Source organism: Fibroporia radiculosa (genome assembly GCF_000313525.1).
Source record: "Fibroporia radiculosa TFFH 294 genomic supercontigs, scaffold2492, whole genome shotgun sequence".
NCBI lineage: Eukaryota > Fungi > Basidiomycota > Agaricomycetes > Polyporales > Fibroporiaceae > Fibroporia > Fibroporia radiculosa.
This window is the reverse complement of record NW_012133351.1, coordinates 102,487-120,737: the sequence shown is the minus strand read 5'-3', so window position 1 is coordinate 120,737 and position 18,251 is coordinate 102,487. Positions and strand designations below refer to the sequence as shown.

The 18,251-nt window shown below is 48.8% G+C and overlaps 6 protein-coding genes across 6 annotated transcripts; 2 read left to right on the top strand and 4 right to left on the bottom strand.

Annotated features, from left to right (window-relative positions):
* Positions 1-675: 675 nt before the first annotated feature.
* FIBRA_03978 (uncharacterized protein) lies at positions 676-1,236 on the bottom strand (the record flags this gene model as incomplete). Its single annotated transcript, XM_012325800.1, has 4 exons — positions 676-725; positions 778-870; positions 928-1,007; positions 1,070-1,236. The coding sequence occupies 4 exons, from the start codon at positions 1,234-1,236 to the stop codon at positions 676-678; spliced, it is 390 nt and encodes a 129-aa protein (XP_012181190.1).
* Positions 1,237-2,117: 881 nt separating this feature from the next.
* On the bottom strand, positions 2,118-3,706 carry FIBRA_03977 (uncharacterized protein; the record flags this gene model as incomplete). Its single annotated transcript, XM_012325799.1, has 6 exons — positions 2,118-2,184; positions 2,233-2,367; positions 2,416-2,497; positions 2,550-2,790; positions 2,846-3,055; positions 3,104-3,706. The coding sequence occupies 6 exons, from the start codon at positions 3,704-3,706 to the stop codon at positions 2,118-2,120; spliced, it is 1,338 nt and encodes a 445-aa protein (XP_012181189.1).
* Positions 3,707-3,966: 260 nt separating this feature from the next.
* Positions 3,967-5,948, top strand: FIBRA_03976 (uncharacterized protein; the record flags this gene model as incomplete). The annotated part of the gene is made up of 5 exons (XM_012325798.1): positions 3,967-4,056; positions 4,114-4,352; positions 4,404-4,463; positions 4,516-4,631; positions 4,690-5,948. 5 exons carry the CDS (start codon positions 3,967-3,969, stop codon positions 5,946-5,948), a joined length of 1,764 nt encoding a protein of 587 aa, XP_012181188.1.
* Positions 5,949-6,246: 298 nt separating this feature from the next.
* FIBRA_03975 (uncharacterized protein) lies at positions 6,247-9,956 on the top strand (the record flags this gene model as incomplete). The annotated part of the gene is made up of 7 exons (XM_012325797.1): positions 6,247-8,346; positions 8,402-8,557; positions 8,607-9,258; positions 9,311-9,458; positions 9,510-9,626; positions 9,676-9,789; positions 9,845-9,956. 7 exons carry the CDS (start codon positions 6,247-6,249, stop codon positions 9,954-9,956), a joined length of 3,399 nt encoding a protein of 1,132 aa, XP_012181187.1.
* A 142-nt stretch (positions 9,957-10,098) lies between these two features.
* Positions 10,099-14,601, bottom strand: FIBRA_03974 (uncharacterized protein; the record flags this gene model as incomplete). The annotated part of the gene is made up of 14 exons (XM_012325796.1): positions 10,099-10,297; positions 10,359-10,542; positions 10,594-10,702; positions 10,752-11,326; positions 11,380-11,533; positions 11,586-11,705; positions 11,771-12,251; positions 12,304-12,717; positions 12,764-12,909; positions 12,967-13,305; positions 13,362-13,476; positions 13,531-14,025; positions 14,081-14,352; positions 14,401-14,601. 14 exons carry the CDS (start codon positions 14,599-14,601, stop codon positions 10,099-10,101), a joined length of 3,804 nt encoding a protein of 1,267 aa, XP_012181186.1.
* Positions 14,602-15,742: 1,141 nt separating this feature from the next.
* On the bottom strand, positions 15,743-16,499 carry FIBRA_03973 (uncharacterized protein; the record flags this gene model as incomplete). The annotated part of the gene is made up of 4 exons (XM_012325795.1): positions 15,743-15,948; positions 15,997-16,038; positions 16,093-16,228; positions 16,299-16,499. The coding sequence occupies 4 exons, from the start codon at positions 16,497-16,499 to the stop codon at positions 15,743-15,745; spliced, it is 585 nt and encodes a 194-aa protein (XP_012181185.1).
* Positions 16,500-18,251: the final 1,752 nt, after the last annotated feature.

Sequence of the window (18,251 nt, the reverse complement as noted above, 5' to 3'; positions counted from 1 at the left end):
GATGGTAGTAGTGGCGTACTTCGCATAGCTTCGCAGTCCAGCCACTGAACGCCGGGCGGACAAAGAAAACGGCATGCGCGGCATTGTGACAGTTGACGTGACGTGCCTCGGAGAAAAGTTGCACTACTGTTGCGATTTTTATTTTGCTCTCGGTATTGCTTAATTCTTGACATACTGAGCCTACAAAATTCATGTGTGTACTTTCGAACATTCTGCATCGGCTGGCGAAAACTCCGAAATATTCTGGTAAGATTTGCACTATAGGGAGTCCAGATACCAAAAAAGTTGCATTACTGGTGCAATGATAGTATGTAATTGATATCACTTAAAGCATTGCGATCAAGCCAACCGACTTCATGATTCATAGAATTGCAATGCCAACGGGCCCTGACGACAGTGTCATTCGATAAAGTATGAATTCAAGGTTGAGAGCATCAACAAAGTCAATTGCAAACAAAGCATCGTACACGACAGATCATTAAGAAGACACGCTGTAAACTAGCATGGGTCCCTGATGATGTAAGTACAAGTCCGAACGATGATTACCACAGCACATGTCCATAACGATCGCAGCCCTAGATTATCGTCGTCCATTAATTGTCCGTGCATGCCTACAATTCAGCCATCACGAATGCCCTCTGAAGAATCAGTGAGAACACATGGAATGAACCTCGCTTAGTTAGTTATTGTAAAATTGGGACTGAAGTTCCCTGAGTCGCCAAACACTGAGGACAGAGTTAGCAATCGTATCAAAGGATTCGACGCACAGATACTCACAGACAATGGCATAGTCATTTCCAGCGGTGACATTCGGACAGGTCACCTCAATGCTACCCAAAAGAATGGAGAAGTTGGCGGCTAGGGGGTTTTCTGGTCGCCCAGTGTAAGTAATCAAGTTCAACGTCAAAGTAAAACTATGAAACGCACCATAGTCCTCAAGGCCATTCGCTGCGAGAACTACCCGACCAACTGTGTTCGTGATTTGTGATGGGGGGTTTGTTGTATTCCTTGAAAACACATTGAGAACTGAAGGGCTAAGAGCGCGAGTGATAACAGAGCTAGCGCATACCAGGTCACATTGTATTTTTGGCCAACTATCCAGACAGTAGTAGCATTCGGTGAGATGATAGGTGGGTCCCACACGTCGCGCGCAATGTGGACCGGGAGTGCAGAGACGAAGGCAACAAGAGAGAACAGGACGAAGAGAATAGTGCTCGTAAATTTGTTGATGGACATAATGAATCGTTACTGTGGTTTGCAAAAGAGGTCGTACAGCAAGGGGTGTTGAGCACAGCTGAAGGCAAAGGGCACCGCGGGTCGTTTATATACGGACCGGCCGATCATGCGGTGCGGCACCACCTTCCGGAACTGTCGAGTGATCGGACTGCCGCGTCTGGTCTTTCCCATCATGGAGTCCATCCCCGCCTTACACCGGCTGCAAGCTCCATGCCATTCATCTCACTGCTCAGTCCACTGCTGCGCTGACGCGACGTGCGTCGTAGGCTGGCCGCGACCTCTCATCCGGAATCCGTGCAGTCGCTGCGCATTGCAAAATTACTCGTCAGATCTTACGCTGTTGCGCGGCTTAGTGGAGCATCTGCGGGCGGGTCGATCGCGCAGCAATTTGCGGTGAACTCAAGCATCCATATGTGCTTATTTACATGTTCATTATCGATCCCTGGCTAGTATTTTCGGGATGTTATCTGCGCATTCTGGATCCTGAGATCGCAATACCCTAACGTTTATTCCTGGGACCGTTTGACTAGGTTGGCCGCAGTATGATAAAATGATCAACAACACAGGGTCGTCCAGATCTGAGCGGTTTTATAATTACGTACTGGTATTAACGGTATACATAAACGAAAGCACTGAACTTTTCGTGAAGTCATCCAAGCGTGTGCGGTGAATCGCTGATCAATAGTAATCCTTAGACGTTTAAGCAGTTCTTAGGGCGTGAGCTGGCTGTTTTTCGATCCCACATTGCGTCTCAAATACGATGAGTTCGGTAGCGTTTCTTGGTATCACACAGAATCTGCCCTAAATCAAAGTAGTACACCATCTCCATTAATTGTATCGAAGTCCAAAATAACGTCACATCAAAAGATTATCTCCAAGTATCAATAGACATAGGGAATGATGCGATATGGGACAAGTTGAGTATACTTGTGCCAGTCTTTACCATACCTGCAGACCTGAGTGAGTCATAAGGGGTAATGTAAAGGAACGACTTACTTTTTCTCACAGTTCTCGTCATCACGGATCTGTCTGTGGATGAGTAGGACCGTGAAGTACATCACATAGAAGTATGTGATGGGTGTTTCAATGCCAGTTGGAAGGGACCACGCCAATGCCATGATTAGATCACCCCTGATGCCTTTTCAGCCAGAAGCTTATCGAAATCATTCAGAAACTTACATGTAATTAGGATGCCGCGAGAGACCCCACCAACCCGAGATCAGTAATTTCGTACCGCGCTCAGTTGTCATGAACTTGAGGCCTTCGAATACACTTATTAGCAAGCACTCAATGAGAAATTATCTGATGCTAACTCTTGGGATTACGACCATTGCGGAAGTCATTCTTCTCACCGTTGGCACTTCGGAAGATGTAGTAACCAAGGAGATTGACCGCGACAACGACGGCTGTCCACATCGAACCCAACTCGACCTGCCTAAAGACCAAGTAACGAGCCTGTAGTGAATATACAAATGGAACCCAAGCTAGGTCTCCAACAGAGAGCATGAAGCCGAATCCATCCGTCGTGATGTCCATAGTTGTAAGGATTGCCGGCTTTCGAAACCCGTCAGTACGCAGCACAAGTGAAGTCAATTAACGACGTACGTACCTCATTGTACAAACTATCTGCAACATACCAGAAGTGGAACAAGAAAACCAAAATCATGGAATCGGTGATGCTGCCACCTCGGCGCACGGCCTGTTCACAAGCCATGCTAATGTCAATTATGACCCAAAGGATGAGCCCCGGACGGAGTTCGTTGAACGTTTTGACATCAAAGGCTCCAATGGATGGATTTAATTCTCTGCCGATGAAGAACTGGGTTGAGTTAGTTAGGAGCCAATACTGATAAAGTGGCAAACACACATCGTAGATGATGTTCCCGGTGTTTCCACCAAGCGCGAGAAGGGCACCATCACGGAAAGAGGCTATGTAGCACGCAATTCCTTGTACGAGGCTCATGAGCAGCGCGGCCGTGACGAATCCCACCCATTTATCGTAAATGAAGGTGAAGGACTCAATGCCGTAACGCCAAATGTATCCTGATGTAAGACCGAGGGCAAGGAGGAAGGTAGAAAATGCTACAGAAAACATGAGGTCAATGCATCTCCACGAATGAGTCAACTTGCCATTAATCTTATACTTCTTCTTTCCTCCTGTTCGCAGCGGCACTCCTTCCACCCAATCTCCCGGCAGGATATACCACGCTACAACACAAAACGCATACCAGCAAAGATATATCAAAGTTGCCTCAGTGTCCCACAAATTCTTCCACCACGACCAGTCACCGAGAACATCAAGGATAGCTGGAGTAGAGATCGCAGGCGGGCAGCCACCAGTGGCTTCCGAGCAACTGAAGTAGAGTGCATATGTTGTTATAGGTACGGAGAGTGTCACAAAGAGAGCACCAGGAGGGCCAAAGAATTCATAACCTTTTGTACGAGGATTGAGCGTGGATTCTGAGGGCATGGTAGCCTATGGTGGCGGTGAGAAGCGAACGCAGCGCCCATTTGAAGGACTCGAAAAGGTTGGCCCGCGCCAGTGGCACGATAGGTTATAGTACGATATTCTACTTGCGCTTACTAAGTAATTCCCGAGGACCCCGTCTTCAATTTGTGGAAGGTTTCACATACCATGTCCAAATTTGTGTTATTCGAGAAAACCCCCGCTGACCGTCGCGGTGGTTCTACAGGTCCAACGTCTTGGCGTGCAGCCATTATGAAGTCGTGATGGGCTTTTTCTCTTCAAGGAGGGGCGAACTCTCATCAACCAACCTCCAGGACGATAGCACGGTTGTGCGTGTTATTCGCTCCAGATTTGTATGCTTACTTTTCTCTCACATTCATTGATGTATACTCACTATTAACTTTTTGTAGTATGGCAAGGGGAAAGGCAAAGAACGCGAGACTGCCGACGATTCTACGCTGTATTCCGCTCCGCCTTCGTCTTTCTCTTCCAATCACGTTCCTTCCCCAGGAAAGCACTCGTTTTCGTCGACCAGAGCGCGTGCTTCGTCCACGGAACCGCATCGGGTTCGCACCTCTACATCCGCATTCTTCCCGCGACATCTGGAGAAAGAGTCGCATGGCCCTCGCTCGTCAACAGATGCCCTCACGTTAGTATTTCGTACTGTTCATGGTGTGGCTGAGATTTTGAACCCTTCCAGGATCACACTGGCCCAGAGATTGAATGAACTAGCTACGGCGAATTCGGAAGGCTTGCTCAGGTGAGTAGTTTTGGAGAGCTTATCTCGAGGTTTGCTCATGCCCTATCTTTAGCGACGATGAGTATCGTCTTCTGAGACAGAATCTTTTTGAACGCTTCGCTAGCGGGGCACCAGTACCATCGGAGACGCCTCTAGTTCCTATGTCTAGCGCAGGTCGCGATGGAAGAAGTACGTCGAACTTGGCCAATTTAGACTCAAGAACTTACTGGAGCATTTCCTCTGATAGCTTCGTTTTCATCCCATGATCACCGCACGTCTTCATACCATCATGTACCATCTTCGCGAGCATTCTCCCTACAATCCAAGAGGTCGATTACTTCTGCTGTCACAGGACTCCTGCGGCGTGCGACCAGCAGGCGTATAGTCTCAACGTCAAACGATACCCACGGAAGTGACGCTGCAAGTGTCTATTCAGTCAGCTCTGCTGGGGGCCGGAGCAATACAATACCCAGGACGTTGTCCTATCAAACAAGTGATTCCTCTCTACGAACAGAATTTTCTCGCATGCTGCCTTATAGACCATTCGGGGTATCCGCATCCGAAGCTGCTCCTGCTGCAACTACGTCGAGTGCGCGCTCGATAAACCGAGGCAGGACGCGGTCTAATTCGTCGACACCTCCCTCCGCGTTTCCAGGGTCGCCGTCAATGATTGATTCTCCGATTTCTCGTGGTAGCCTGATTGAGGCGCTGCCAAACGACGATGATCTAGAGACGGCTAAGGAATTGCGAACCCAGATTGATCTTGTGGAAGCAGAAGGTCGACGACTTCTAGATGCTTTCAACGGGCTCGAATTGAGCACGTTGACTCGGAGGCATAGACATGCACACATTAGGCCGCGGATACCACACGTTCTCAATGCATTGGACAGTTTGTCGGCGACCGGAACCGATAAACAATCGGTGCTTACAGGAAGAGACGTTGATATAGTATCATTCAAGTCGAGTGGGTCTGTCAGAAGTGCGCCGTCCGTCAAAAGGACGCCCTCTGGGCTCAAAAAGAACATTGCGTCGGCTTCATCCACTACATTGGTCTCTCCACATAAATCGGTCAGTCGCAAAAATTCAATGTCTTCAATGTCCTCCCGAGGACGTGTCGGCGCGAGTGGTCTTTCTAGTCTGGCAGGGCATTATGCTATCGGCAGCAGCTCTAGCATCAATCTACCGAGGAGCTCAAGCCACCTACCCCTTGCCCCTGTTGCGGAAGCGGAAAGCCCCCCTCATGAACAGCATACCTCGGGAGTGAAGGGTCCTGTCACCGCGCGTAAGCAAGCTAGCGATGCCCACTCCAGTTCGCAAGGCATGCGACATGGGGTGTCGGCTGGAGTTGCCATTGCTGAGGATGAAGAGATCCGCGCGATGGAGGCGGAGTTGGCTGATATTAGGAGACGTCGAATGGAGGTAATCGCGCGGTATGAGGCGCGTCTGGAGTACCTTCGCGCCAGGCTGAAGGGAGCAGAACTGCATGAGAAGATCCTGCGGACTTGAGTGTCGGCACCCTTGATATGACCGTGACTACTGACGTCAACGCCCGCTCGTTATAATGATAGTATGTTTAGAATTTGTCTTGCACGTCTCGCTATCAGGTATCTAGCCACATATTCTACTAACGGTAACACTCTGGCTGTGTAATTGGTTTGCACCCTTACGACTTTCCTAATTTGTGACTGGCGGTTCGTTCTGCTGGCGTCTTGGTCTTGTGACCGCGGTCGTTCCTCGGCTATCGGGCGTCACTGCTTCAACTGCTTGACCATTGTGTGCGCGAAGCTCCCCAACGCTGCACACGATGTCCAGTGTGCCAGGAGCACCGGATCCTGAGTCAGACTCCAACATCTCTCTTGGCACTCCCACTGCGACGCCCACGACATCGGCCTTCACATCCCGTCTTCCTCTTCAGCGTAGCGTCAGTCGCAGTTCACAGTGGTCCGTCCCGGAGACTCCTAGACATCACCATCAGGGCACGTCCTACTTTCCGGAGACCACGCGGGGAGCATCGCCCACTCAGAGTCGTACTTCCAAGATGCGAAATGCCTCGGCAAATTCGAAACAGCGCCGTCCTGGTAGGAGCACCAGCATCGCGAGTTCTCACACTGCACCTAGAGGCCTCGTTGAGGATACTGGAATGCTCAGTGAAGAGAATGAGATTAGCGATGATAGCGACGACGCTGTACCGGAGGAGAGTGCTAGGATTAATGCCGAGGATAGCAGTCCAGACGACAACCACGATGGAGGTTCTATTCGAGAGGATGACCCCATTACCCTCAAGGATCGTCAGTCTCTCATCAATGTCGAACACCCTTTCGGTCTGCCCATCTGGAAGCCAGCTCTGTACAAGAAATCTAGATCCGTAACTCGTTATGCCGATCAGGCGCTGCACTCTGTTCCGTCTGCTCAAGCAGAACGACATCTACTTCCGGGAAACATCTTGTGGACGCTTGTCTTCGGATGGTGGCTGGCAATATCGTGCTTCTTCGTTGCAGGTTTTCTGTTCATCATCCCGAAGGGTGGGAGACGGTACGCGACCCTCGTGTTCGGCCTTGGGTGGTATATTGCATGGCCGTTTGGCAAATATGTCGAGGGTGACCTGGGTCCACAAAGCACAGAGGATGCTGAGTATGCACCAGATGCTATAATCGAGCACCCGGATGAAGATGCAGGCGAGAACTGCCACGGACAATCTACGTCGATGACTAGCGAGAGCGACGCAGATTCGACGTCGCGAGCGGATGTATCTGAATCCAGTCACGATACCATCACCCCCCACGAACGCGCGTCGATGTTGGGGCATTCTCCAGCGACCTCCCGTCCCGCGCAACATCCTCAAATTAGCTCCTGGAATGAGGTGCCCGTCCCTGCGCCAAGCGCTACGACAGCTCTCCTCGGAAGTGCTACAACTCCCCGACTTAGGCCTTCTAAATCCTACGGTGCTACCCAATCCCTTCCCATCACTCCTCCGCAGTCATATTCCATTGGCGTCTCCGAGGGAAAGTACAGCGACTGGTTAGGAATAGCGGCCTTTCGAGTCATGTTCGTTTGCACCATTGCACCCCTCATGCTCGTCGTATCCATCGCGTGTTGGGGTCTCGTGTTCACCATCCCCATGGCAAGACTAAATTGGGCTTTAATCATATATTTGATCCAGCAACCGAATAACATTCGCTTCTGCGCTGCTCCGGTCGTTGCCTTTTCAGAGGTCAATGGGCAGTCAGATCGTCAAGAACATGGCGACGTCGCTCAGGATATTACCGTTTCGTTCAAACCCGCTCGATTGTCGGCAGGCCAGACGGCGCCCTTCGGTTCACCTACCTCGACCGTCTTATTATGCACATATAGAGCGTTTGGCTGGAAGTACTACAAGTATACCGTTGGAGGCGTGAACATCTTATTCGTCAACCTGATGCCCATTGTGTTCTTTGTCATCTTGGATGGCTTCGTTCTTCTGCCCCTAGTCGATCGCAAGGAGAATGCTGGCGACCATGTCCCAGCGGTCCTCGCATTTCTAGCGTCGCGGGCCCTGATATTCATTATGAGCTTAGCCAGCGTCATCCCATTGTCATACTTCATTGGTATGGCCGTTGCATCCATATCGGCTCAATCATCCATCGGTATGGGAGCAGTCATAAATGCCACTTTTGGATCTGTCATTGAGGTGATCCTGTATGCAATTGCACTAACGCAAGGCAAAGGCCATCTAGTTGAAGGTTCCATTGTGGGCAGTCTTCTGGCGGGTGTGTTGTTGATGCCTGGCGTGAGTATGTGCAGCGGAGCATTGAAGAAAAAGGAGCAGAAATTCAATGCGAAGAGTGCTGGCGTAACTAGTATGCTATTGATTATGGCGTTCGTTGGCACTCTGGCACCAACGCTCTTCTATCAAATATATGGTGGAGTAAGCATGCGTGGTACTTTAGGGCAGATACGCGATCTAACTGAACCAATGGCAGTTTCAGCTCGTTTGCGATGGCTGCCCAGCGACTGGCGAAAATGCGCCTTGGACATGTCAGCACTGCTACTATCAGCATCCAGATCCCGTGGACGATCCCTTCTATCAATCAACAGTGAAGACGTTTATGTATTTTTGCGCTGTTGTATTGCTTTTGGTGAGTTATAATTAATGTACAGTGGAGTATATACTGACCTAAATACAAGTCTTATCTCATTGGTCTGTGGTTCTCCCTTCGGACACATGCGAGTCAAATTTGGCAAAATCCTCAACAGCTTCTTCATCCCATGGAGCTTCCAATTCATGGGATTCAGAATCGTATGTCCGCATACCACCGCCTCATCGCAGGTACACAGGCGCAAGCACCACAACGTGTGGTAGATGTATTACAGCACAAGCCAAGTATTATTACAACCTCCGCCGACAGTCCAACACACTCTCGAAGCCAAACGCCGACTCAATCAAACTCGTTAGCTGCATCCCAGCCACCGCCAATGATGCAGGCGCCCGTTTCGCAGTCAGGACGACGGATATCATACGCGCAACCTCCTACTGTGCAGACGCAGGGGCTTGCTCCGCTCATGGAGAGTGTCGACCACGCCATGAAAGATACCGGACTCAATCCAACCTCGTTGCCAGGAAATATGACAACGGATGATTTCACCAGGGCCGTGGCAGTTGCCACAGTGAGCGCATTGAGACACCAGCAGAATCAATCTCGTTCACCAGCGAGAGTTCGAATATCCGGCGGGGAAGTGGAAGTAGGTCACGGCGGTGGTCATGACGCCCCTTCGTGGAGTCGAACAACAAGTGCGAGCGTATTGCTTGCATGCACGGCTCTCTACGCCATAATTGCAGGTTTGTAATTTCCTTATACGTATAAATAACTGTTAACCTGTTGGTTCCCTAGACTTGCTTATAGATGTTGTTGACGTAGTTCTTGAAGGATCTGGAATCGATGAGAAGTTCCTGGGTGTTACTCTGTTCGCATTGGTACCCAATACCACTGAATTCATGAACGCGATTTCATTCGCTTTGAATGGAAACATTGCCCTGAGGTGCGTAGGTTTCAGATATTCCCCTCTCTCATTAGTCTAACTATACATTAGTATGGAGATTGGATCAGCATATGCATTACAAGTTTGTTTACTTCAAATACCGGCCATGGTGGGATTCTCTGCTTGGTATGCCCCAGAAGAAATGGGATCTGTTGCAGACACCTTCACGTAGGTTAGCTCGTGACTGTTAAGCTATCTGCTCATGTCCACATTCCAGATTGATCTTTCCTCGATGGGATGTCGTCGTTATTATTCTGTCTGTCTTCCTGTTAACATACACCTATATCGAAGCGAAGAGCAACTATCATCGCGGCAGTATCCTCATCTTAAGGTATGTGACATCTAGTAGTATTTCCACAGCGTCCACTGAATCAATACGCGCACAGCTACCTTGTTCTAGTGTCTGGCTTTTTCTTCGCCCCGAGGCAACCGGATAACGTAGCAGACGCATTGAGATTGACCACTTCATTCGTTGCATCGCTCTTCCGTACGCACTAGCTGTACAAAATACCCAAAAGCTTCTCATTGTTTATAACATCTTGCTCTCGTCCCCATTGTCGCGGATCCTCTCCTTATCGTTACCGACCTCCCTGTATCTCCCAAGTTTCATGGACAACGGATATGGCAATTGAAGGCATACTCAGTGTAAGCTTTGTAGCTGTTCCAGGACATCTTGAATTTGTGAATGTGACATTGTGACCTGTTCCGCATCCATGTCGCCTTGAAGCAGATCGGTATAGTCTGCATACCCAAGATATTGCTCGAGGAAGTCACCATCCAAGAAGCCGAAAGCAGCTTCCGCATCACTATGGCCCTTGGAATTGGCAGGTGCTCGGAATCTATACTCGCATAGACGCAAAGAGTGAGGTGTGGCTGCATGTAATGCATTGAAAAACTCACGTCGCGTGATGCACACCACCGGGTCCAATAATTCTTTTGCCCATATTCCGTTGCAAACCGGTCATATGTAAGGAAATCTTGTCATTCATCTCCAAAATGACACCTATGCGACCTGTTGATGTGAAGAACAGGTGCTTTGGTTCAATTGATTTTCGCTCCGAGATGTCAATGTTTGTAAGACTGCCTGCAAGAACCATCAGGGTTAACAGACGGCGGCATTACTGCGAACACAAACCGCGAAGGAACTTGTTGACCATGTCTCCAAGGTAGTAGCTGCCATTCCTCTCTAATGTGCTACGGTGTCCAGAGCGTTGTAGGGCAAACGTGAATAGATTGCAATCGCTCTGGAGTGATACTTGATTAGCACGTTCCTCTGAAATAATTGCCACATACATTAGCCCCTATCACACCATCGCCATCCATAGCCTCCACGGAGACAGGCCACAGTGGGCTGTAATCTCTCGCAATACTCTCCAATGTAGTGTCATCGACTTTCACAAAGGATATGGAACTTATAGCATCCCCAACTATCAGCATACAACCGTGTACTACGAGACCAGTAACGCTGTAATTGTGATTCCATTCTGATACTTTGGTTAAGACCACAGTTGAGTTATTGAGCTTCTCTGGCTTGAACAATATGACCTTGTGTATTGTCATATTAGGATCAAATGCGATAAAAACATATGCGGTTCTTACAGAAGTGTTCACTGCTGCAGCTATCATCCCCTGGATGCTGACCAGCTGATAAACGCAGCCGCTTACTGGTGTTGATGACACTAGTTGAAATGATGATTCGGGACCCGTGTTCAGCGAGAACAAGAGGATTCGCCCGCTCGATGGCTCTGTCTCTCCAGGCTTGAACTGAACTGTGCCCACACAGAAACGCGCAGAAGACACATCTGAACTGGACAGGGTCAATACAGAGGTAACCTCTTCGTCCGATTCGCAGGCAAATGACGCAATGCCTAAACAATGATCAGACTAAACTCCAGTGTTCCAAATGCACCGCTTTGCTCACGATTGAAGGTTGTATCATCAAGGAGCTTAAGGGAGCTCGTCGTCTCTTGTGGCTCGCCAATACGATTAGGCTTAGTTTGAATACAAGCAACTGCGAAGACCCTCAACGTGGGATGGTGAGCAATTCGACGAGGGTTGTCCAATCCCATTCGGACCTACGAAATATCGCTGAGACATGTCGATAGCAAGCACGAGATACTTACTCACGGAATTGATCTGCATTTTGTCCACACCACGGACATTGCCTATCATCAATGTTGACCGTGTCGCAAGGATCAGACAAGATGGGAAAGCAGATGAGCTGATACTTGCTCCTCTGACAGCATCCTGGAACGAGTCCAAGGAGTCATATCAAAGCTGAAAGCTTGAGCATGGTCAGGAAAAGCACTTACCTTGATCATAACGGGTGATTGATGCAGTCGTTGCCGATCCCAATACAGCACAGAAGCTCTGCTTCCACTTGCAAAAATAGCGGGCTTACCATCAACTGTAGACTTGGCTAGGGCTACAGGCACATCGCCCAAGGCAAAGGTCTTTTTGTCCTTCAGATCTTTTTCTCTGAAGCTGAAGGAAACCAATGTGCCATCCACCAAACCGGCCAAGACGTGAGGGTGGTAATCGGCTCCCTTGGGATTGTGGTCTTGTCCAAAGTTGTGCAATAATAAGGAACGCGGTAGAGACGGCAGAGGGTCGCTCTCGCAGATCGTGGTAAGATAGGATGTCGCGGATTCTAATGACAAAATTGCGATTCGGTTCGTACCCCAGAATGAAACTCCAATGCAGGTGGCATATTTTTTGGTAGTATCGAATGGTGAACACGACACGGCCGATATCTCCAGCATCCCATACGTGCGATCCCCGAAGTCTCTGTACCTAAAATATATATGGGCAACAATACATGAACAGAAAATAGCCGACTGCTTACTTCAATTCCTGTATTTGTTCATTTTCACCCAAGTTGAGGAGTATTAATCTCCCGCCGCTGAGACCAAGTACAAATTGACTAGAATTGATGGCAGCTGCAACTATAGTCCGTCCTTCTTTGGTAGCATCCCAGCCATCTCCGACAGGAACGAACAGCCCCAGGGCTGCATCGTGCTCGATCACACGAACCTTCTCTTGTGAAACTTGCAACACAAGGGAAGAATCAACGTATGACGAGACAACTCGCCCTCCATTTTGTGTTGTTGCACGGCGAGGGATATTCCCCACAGCTAGAGTAGGCGATCTCGTGATGAACCCGTGGTCCGAAGGATCCATGTGCGTAACTGCGTTTCTACCATCAAGACTGAATACGAGAGTTTCGTGCAGGGTGGTTGCTATTAAATGGGAGTCTATGCTGAAGGCGTGTCAATTGAAGCAATAGTCGTCGCGGTAATACTCACATGTCCTCATAGTGAGAACGAATAGGCCAGATATCAGTCACGTTCTCAATACCACGGATCACAGCCTGCTCTTGAAAGTCTGCCCCAGTGCGAATAATTTTTAATGCACCGCTATTACGTCCACCGGAACATGCAATGATTTGAGGCTACGAAATGTTTGAGATGAGAGCTCGGCAATAAGAGCAGAGTCAAACATAATTTACCTGACCGCTGCCGTCTAGGTCGACCATTACTGCGTCCATTATTGGAGCAATGTTCTCGTAGCTGTCTAGGACTTCCACAAATTTTCCCTTTCCTAGAACAACCTGCCCACCTCTCTCTTTCTTGCTGGGCTCTAAACTATCATCAAGTCGTTCCTTGCCCTTACCTCCTGGCAAGGAAACAGCAGAAATAGATTTGACGTGGTCCGGAATCGGAAGCGTCTCTGCATCACGTTCCGTGAAAGGAGATTGGTGGATGCGCAGTAGTTGGGATTCGCCAAAATGTGAGCCAAGGTACAGCACTTGGGACGATAAATAGGTCAATGACACTGCTGAAGATGTCTACACACCGACAATATGAGTACAAATCATCCATACCCGAAGTACTTCCTGCCCACCTCGCCTAGTGGTATGAGAAGTAAACCATTTGCGTCGTCGAAGGCGAGCATAGCGAGTCGACCAAAGGTGTCGCCAATAATGAATCTTCGGCCTTGATCATCGGCGGGACACCATCTGATATGGCAATATTTCAGTACCCATCCGAACGCGGTATTAATACACACGCACGCAGTGATTTCGCTCCAAGGCCAGTCCACGCTCATCTTTGGCTTGATCTTCTTTGTCTCCCGTTCCTTCTCCTTGACCTTAGCTTTCGCAGCTTCGGCTGGATCCCCACTCGACATCCGTTTAGATGCTCTTCGCTGCTTTCCTTTCCTGACCTCTTGTCGTTCCTGTGATGCATGTTCGAAGAACAATAACTTGTTCCCACACCCAGCGACGACAACACCTCCAAGATGACTCGAGTACAGATTCTCCCCATTTTCCTCATGAGAGACATAAGGCAATACAGGTATGAGGAACGGCGTGGAATCCGATGGAACATTTGAAGAAAGGATAGTGCTGAAGAGGAGAGTAGACGGGGAAGCGGATAGCTCGCGAAGGTCCAGATCACGAGACAAGAGCTGTAAACGTCCTTGGTGGTCGTAATGGAGTATCGACAGCGTATACAGGTCTTTGGTAGTGTAAAGGAGTGTCATGGCTAGTATATATAGCTCCGGTATGCTTAAATGTAGTGGTCAAGATCCAAAATGATCCGAGACAGACGAGACATACTTACGAGATGTCGAGGGGGATCCCGGTCCTTTCTCTATTCTTGAATTCTATAACCTTTAACCGGCCTGTGTAACAGCTGACTACTGCGACTTCTCCAGTCGGGTCCACGTACACATCAGTCACAAATTCTGCAGGACGAGCATAACGATCATGTAAATCAATTGTCTCCTTGCTTAAGAGGCTCGCATTTCCAGTATCATCCAGCACCAACGTGAGTGGTATTAACTTCGGATCCGGGTGGTCTGTTAACACCAATAGATTCGATTGTTTTGAGTCCTGACAGACGTTGTGAGCACATGGACAGCAGTTACATTAGCACTGTACCTTGGAAGGTATGGCCTTAAGGGATACTATTCGACCCCATATCTCCAGAGAACACTCAAAGTGCAATCCACTGGATCGAAGGGAGAACACCTCCAACCTATTAACTTTGGCAACTATCAGGTGTTCTTGATCTTGCGTTAGATTGCATTTAAGAGATTGTACGACTGAAGACGGGTGGTGGAATGTGGCGACTACTCTCATGAGGATAGACTTGACGAGCTCGACGCGGGTCTGAAGAGTGACCGTAAGCGTAGTGGGCTGAGTGAGATCGAATCGAATACGCTACTCACGTGATCGACGGACCGGAACGCGCCTCAGACCCACTTAGGGGAGAGGGCGCAGCTGCGCCGATTCCAAATGACCGCAATGAGGCAGGCAAATTCATGGACAACATTCCATTATTCAACCTTTCTGGACCATAATCAAGTTGAGTGGTTCGAATGGTCGGATCTATTACTTGTGGCGTCATCCCTGGCGCACCTGTCAGGTGATGCTATACTGCGCTCGATATGAGCTTGTAAGTGGTACACATTTCTAGTCCATTTCCCCCGTTGCATATAGACGTTCGCACTCGCTTTCGGCCTTCTGACATATTTTTGGCTCTATTTGTATGGTTTTCGCGCTCACTTGGAATGTGATGGTCCCTCTCTGTCGTTGAAGTCTGGATTTGAATGGTTCTCGGCTGTACGGACTGTTTCACGCGAGGCAATCCCGTGCAATCTTACAAGTGTCCGAAGATTTTGGAAAGAGATACGGCTCTGAAGCCAGTCGAAAGGAGCTGCGATTACGACACACTGATGACTGTTTTTAAACTTATATACACCATCTTCCATTAGCAACGGACTCACGTACAATGCTGTCTGTCGACTTTGCAGCAAGTCAGCGCTCTCGAACAGGGACATCTGGGAAACCTCCGATACGCTTACAACTTTCTTCCCACGCGACGGCGCACCTCCCCATCCGTGGGGGGTCATACAATTATATGTCGCGATCGCGCGGATATAATACACAAGGCGTACAAAGGTTGCAGTAACACACACCGACGCTTATGCGGATACACTGAAACGGAAGGCTATGGTAACAGTATTAGACTCCAAAGCTCACCGCTGATCATGAGACCTGAGGATCACATGAGACTCGGTTGTACCTCCTATATTACGTAAACGCCTCTTTGCTCGCACTCCCAGAAACCAAATTTACCCTTCGGATCATTTGGAACTGGGGGAGGGGCCAGGACCCACAGAAGTTTTGGCAATGGGCAAACAACGTAGACCTTAAACTACGAATTTACGTCTCGGAAAGAAAGACATGCAAACGTTATTCATAACCAAGTTGAGTCTCATCATTCAAAGCCGATAGACATTGTCCCATCCTCACTCATGACAATATCGTCAAGTACAAATTCATCCTTTCCCGATGCTCCACCTCGGGGAATAAATCGGTCGAGTGGACCCTCAATCAAACCCGCTTCTTGCTTCTCATCCCCCTCTTGCAGAGCCTTTGGCTTCCGCCGAGCTAGAGGCTCGGGTTCGCGCCATTGAATGACATCTACTTGATCTTAGTACCATCCTAACAGCTCACTGATGCGGGATTTACCATCAAGAAAAGCGAACTCGTTTGCTCTCCGTACAAGCATCGCTATCACGGTAGATCAACATTGATTTGATGCTCAATCGAACAGCATTGACATACCAACGTCTCGCTGTTGCGTCGTCATTCTTTTCTCTTTTGTTGCTATTCGTTCGGTGGCTGCCGCAATACGTTTGATGAACTCTTCCGTGGCTATTGATATCAGGAACGTAGCTTCTCTCTGAACGAGAGGTAAATCCTAAAGATGCAGTTGAAACGCAGGTTAAGACGTCATATGAAAGTCTGATTGTCGTATTAGGAGAACATACTCTATCTGCTTTTAAAATTTTTTGTACTCTAGAATAGGGGAAATGGGATCTTCCAGGCTCCCTAGTCATGTAAGGCGGTCCCCGCTCCGCCTTCGACCTGGTCTTCTTTGGCTTTACATTGGTCACGACTACTGGTTCTTCGGATTGAGATGCGTGTGTACCTTCCTGCCCTGATTGTATGTGATATTCTGACTGCTCCATAGTAAAGTTTAGGGAAATTGATGACGATAGCCAGCACTGGTGTGTACGGAAGTACACGACACAAGTGTTTCTAATAGAAAGTTGCGGCATGATCGTGAACTTACTTGAGGTCGGAAGCGTGACTTGTGACCTGACGCGTTCGTGACACCAGCGGGATGCTCGCGCCGCCGGACTTGTGGCAATCGATCTACTTTGTAAACTTCAACTAATGCTACCTACACGCAAGTGCATTTTGTAAAATTGAAAACCGATTACATCGAACATCAACGACATGAAATTACTGCTGTACGGAAAGGAGCACCCCAAAAGAGGGTTTCCATGGTTAGAGTCTAGCTTGAATCTTCTTGACGAGCAAACAAGCTTCGCTGCTGTCTAGTCCCTCTCTGGACTCAAACTCTTTCTGATGCATTTCCTTCTCAGTGAGCGTAACTCGGTCCACTTTCTCTGAGCCTCGTACAGTCGTTCGTGGTGACAGACATGTCGGTGCTGGTATGATATGATAATGCACCTAATGACCGGCGGGTGAAGTTTCATAGATTTCTTCGACTCGAGAAAAGTGACGTACGTGTGGAACTGCTTGCGCATACTCTTGATTACAGACCACGTTTAGCCCAGTGTTTTGCATAGCTGTATCGTCATCAGTATATGTGTATATCTCGGATCGGGCAAGTGGCTACCCTCAGTTAATGCACGGGCAACCTTGGTCACTGCCCTTCCCGCTGCCGCTGCGAAGTCTGCGGGAAGTTCTGATACACGTGAGCAATGGATCTTCGGGATTACCAACGTATGTCCCGGTCGTAAGGGCAGAATGTCTTACAGACGGCGAACCCAGCCCCATCTTAAGTTCGTTCGCTGACGCCTACTAAATAGAGGTAGAGAGCACACCTAAAATTGCAATGACCGATTCATCTTCATAGACGCGGAAGGCCGGGCTCTCGCCTTTGATAATGCGGCAGAACGGGCAGCCAGGATGTGTGTTCCAGGACGCTGGGAGTGGGAGGTCTTCGTGCGCTTTGATGATGAACGAAGTCATGCTATACTGGCAGTAACACTGGACAGAATGAGTGCAGCCAAACAAACAACCATGCGAGTTTATCGACTCGAGTGGCGCCTAATTGAAGGCGGCTAAAAATATTGGATAGGCTATTACATAGTTTGCTTCAAGCCTGTTGACATCAGCTATAGACTGATTTTTACTGCTACTGGTTCATCGCCACTCCTTGCAACATGTCCCGAGGTAGTCGAGAGTCTACGTCAGGAATTCTGAAAAGCTCTATGAGGAATAATTACTCTGAGCATGGAGTGGAAGAGGTCAGAAATCCACGCCTATCTTCAAGACTTGAAGTGTAGAACTGACATGTATGTAGTACTATAAGAAGGTTGGAGGAACATATCGTAACCCACATTTACCTGGCATTCAGGCCTGCCTATTCTTGTGGCTGAATCGGTGAGGCTTCCGAGCTGACCGAGTGCAAAGCTAACGTCACTGATCGATTGTCCCATGATTGCTATACCCTAGATGGTGGCAATTTGAACAGTCAACCATGTCATCGCGAAATCTCATCGTGTTCGACATGGCATGCGGTCAGTGGTTGTGTGTTCTTTCAGATAAAATTTGCTAGCTCAACCACTTTGGTAGGAAGGCAGGTCATCACTGGGCCAGTCTGTGTGGAATGGACTTTTGACACTCCATCAACAGCGGTGAAGTCACTCAATCAGTTCTGGAATGGTGGTGTACAGGCCGAGCGGTCG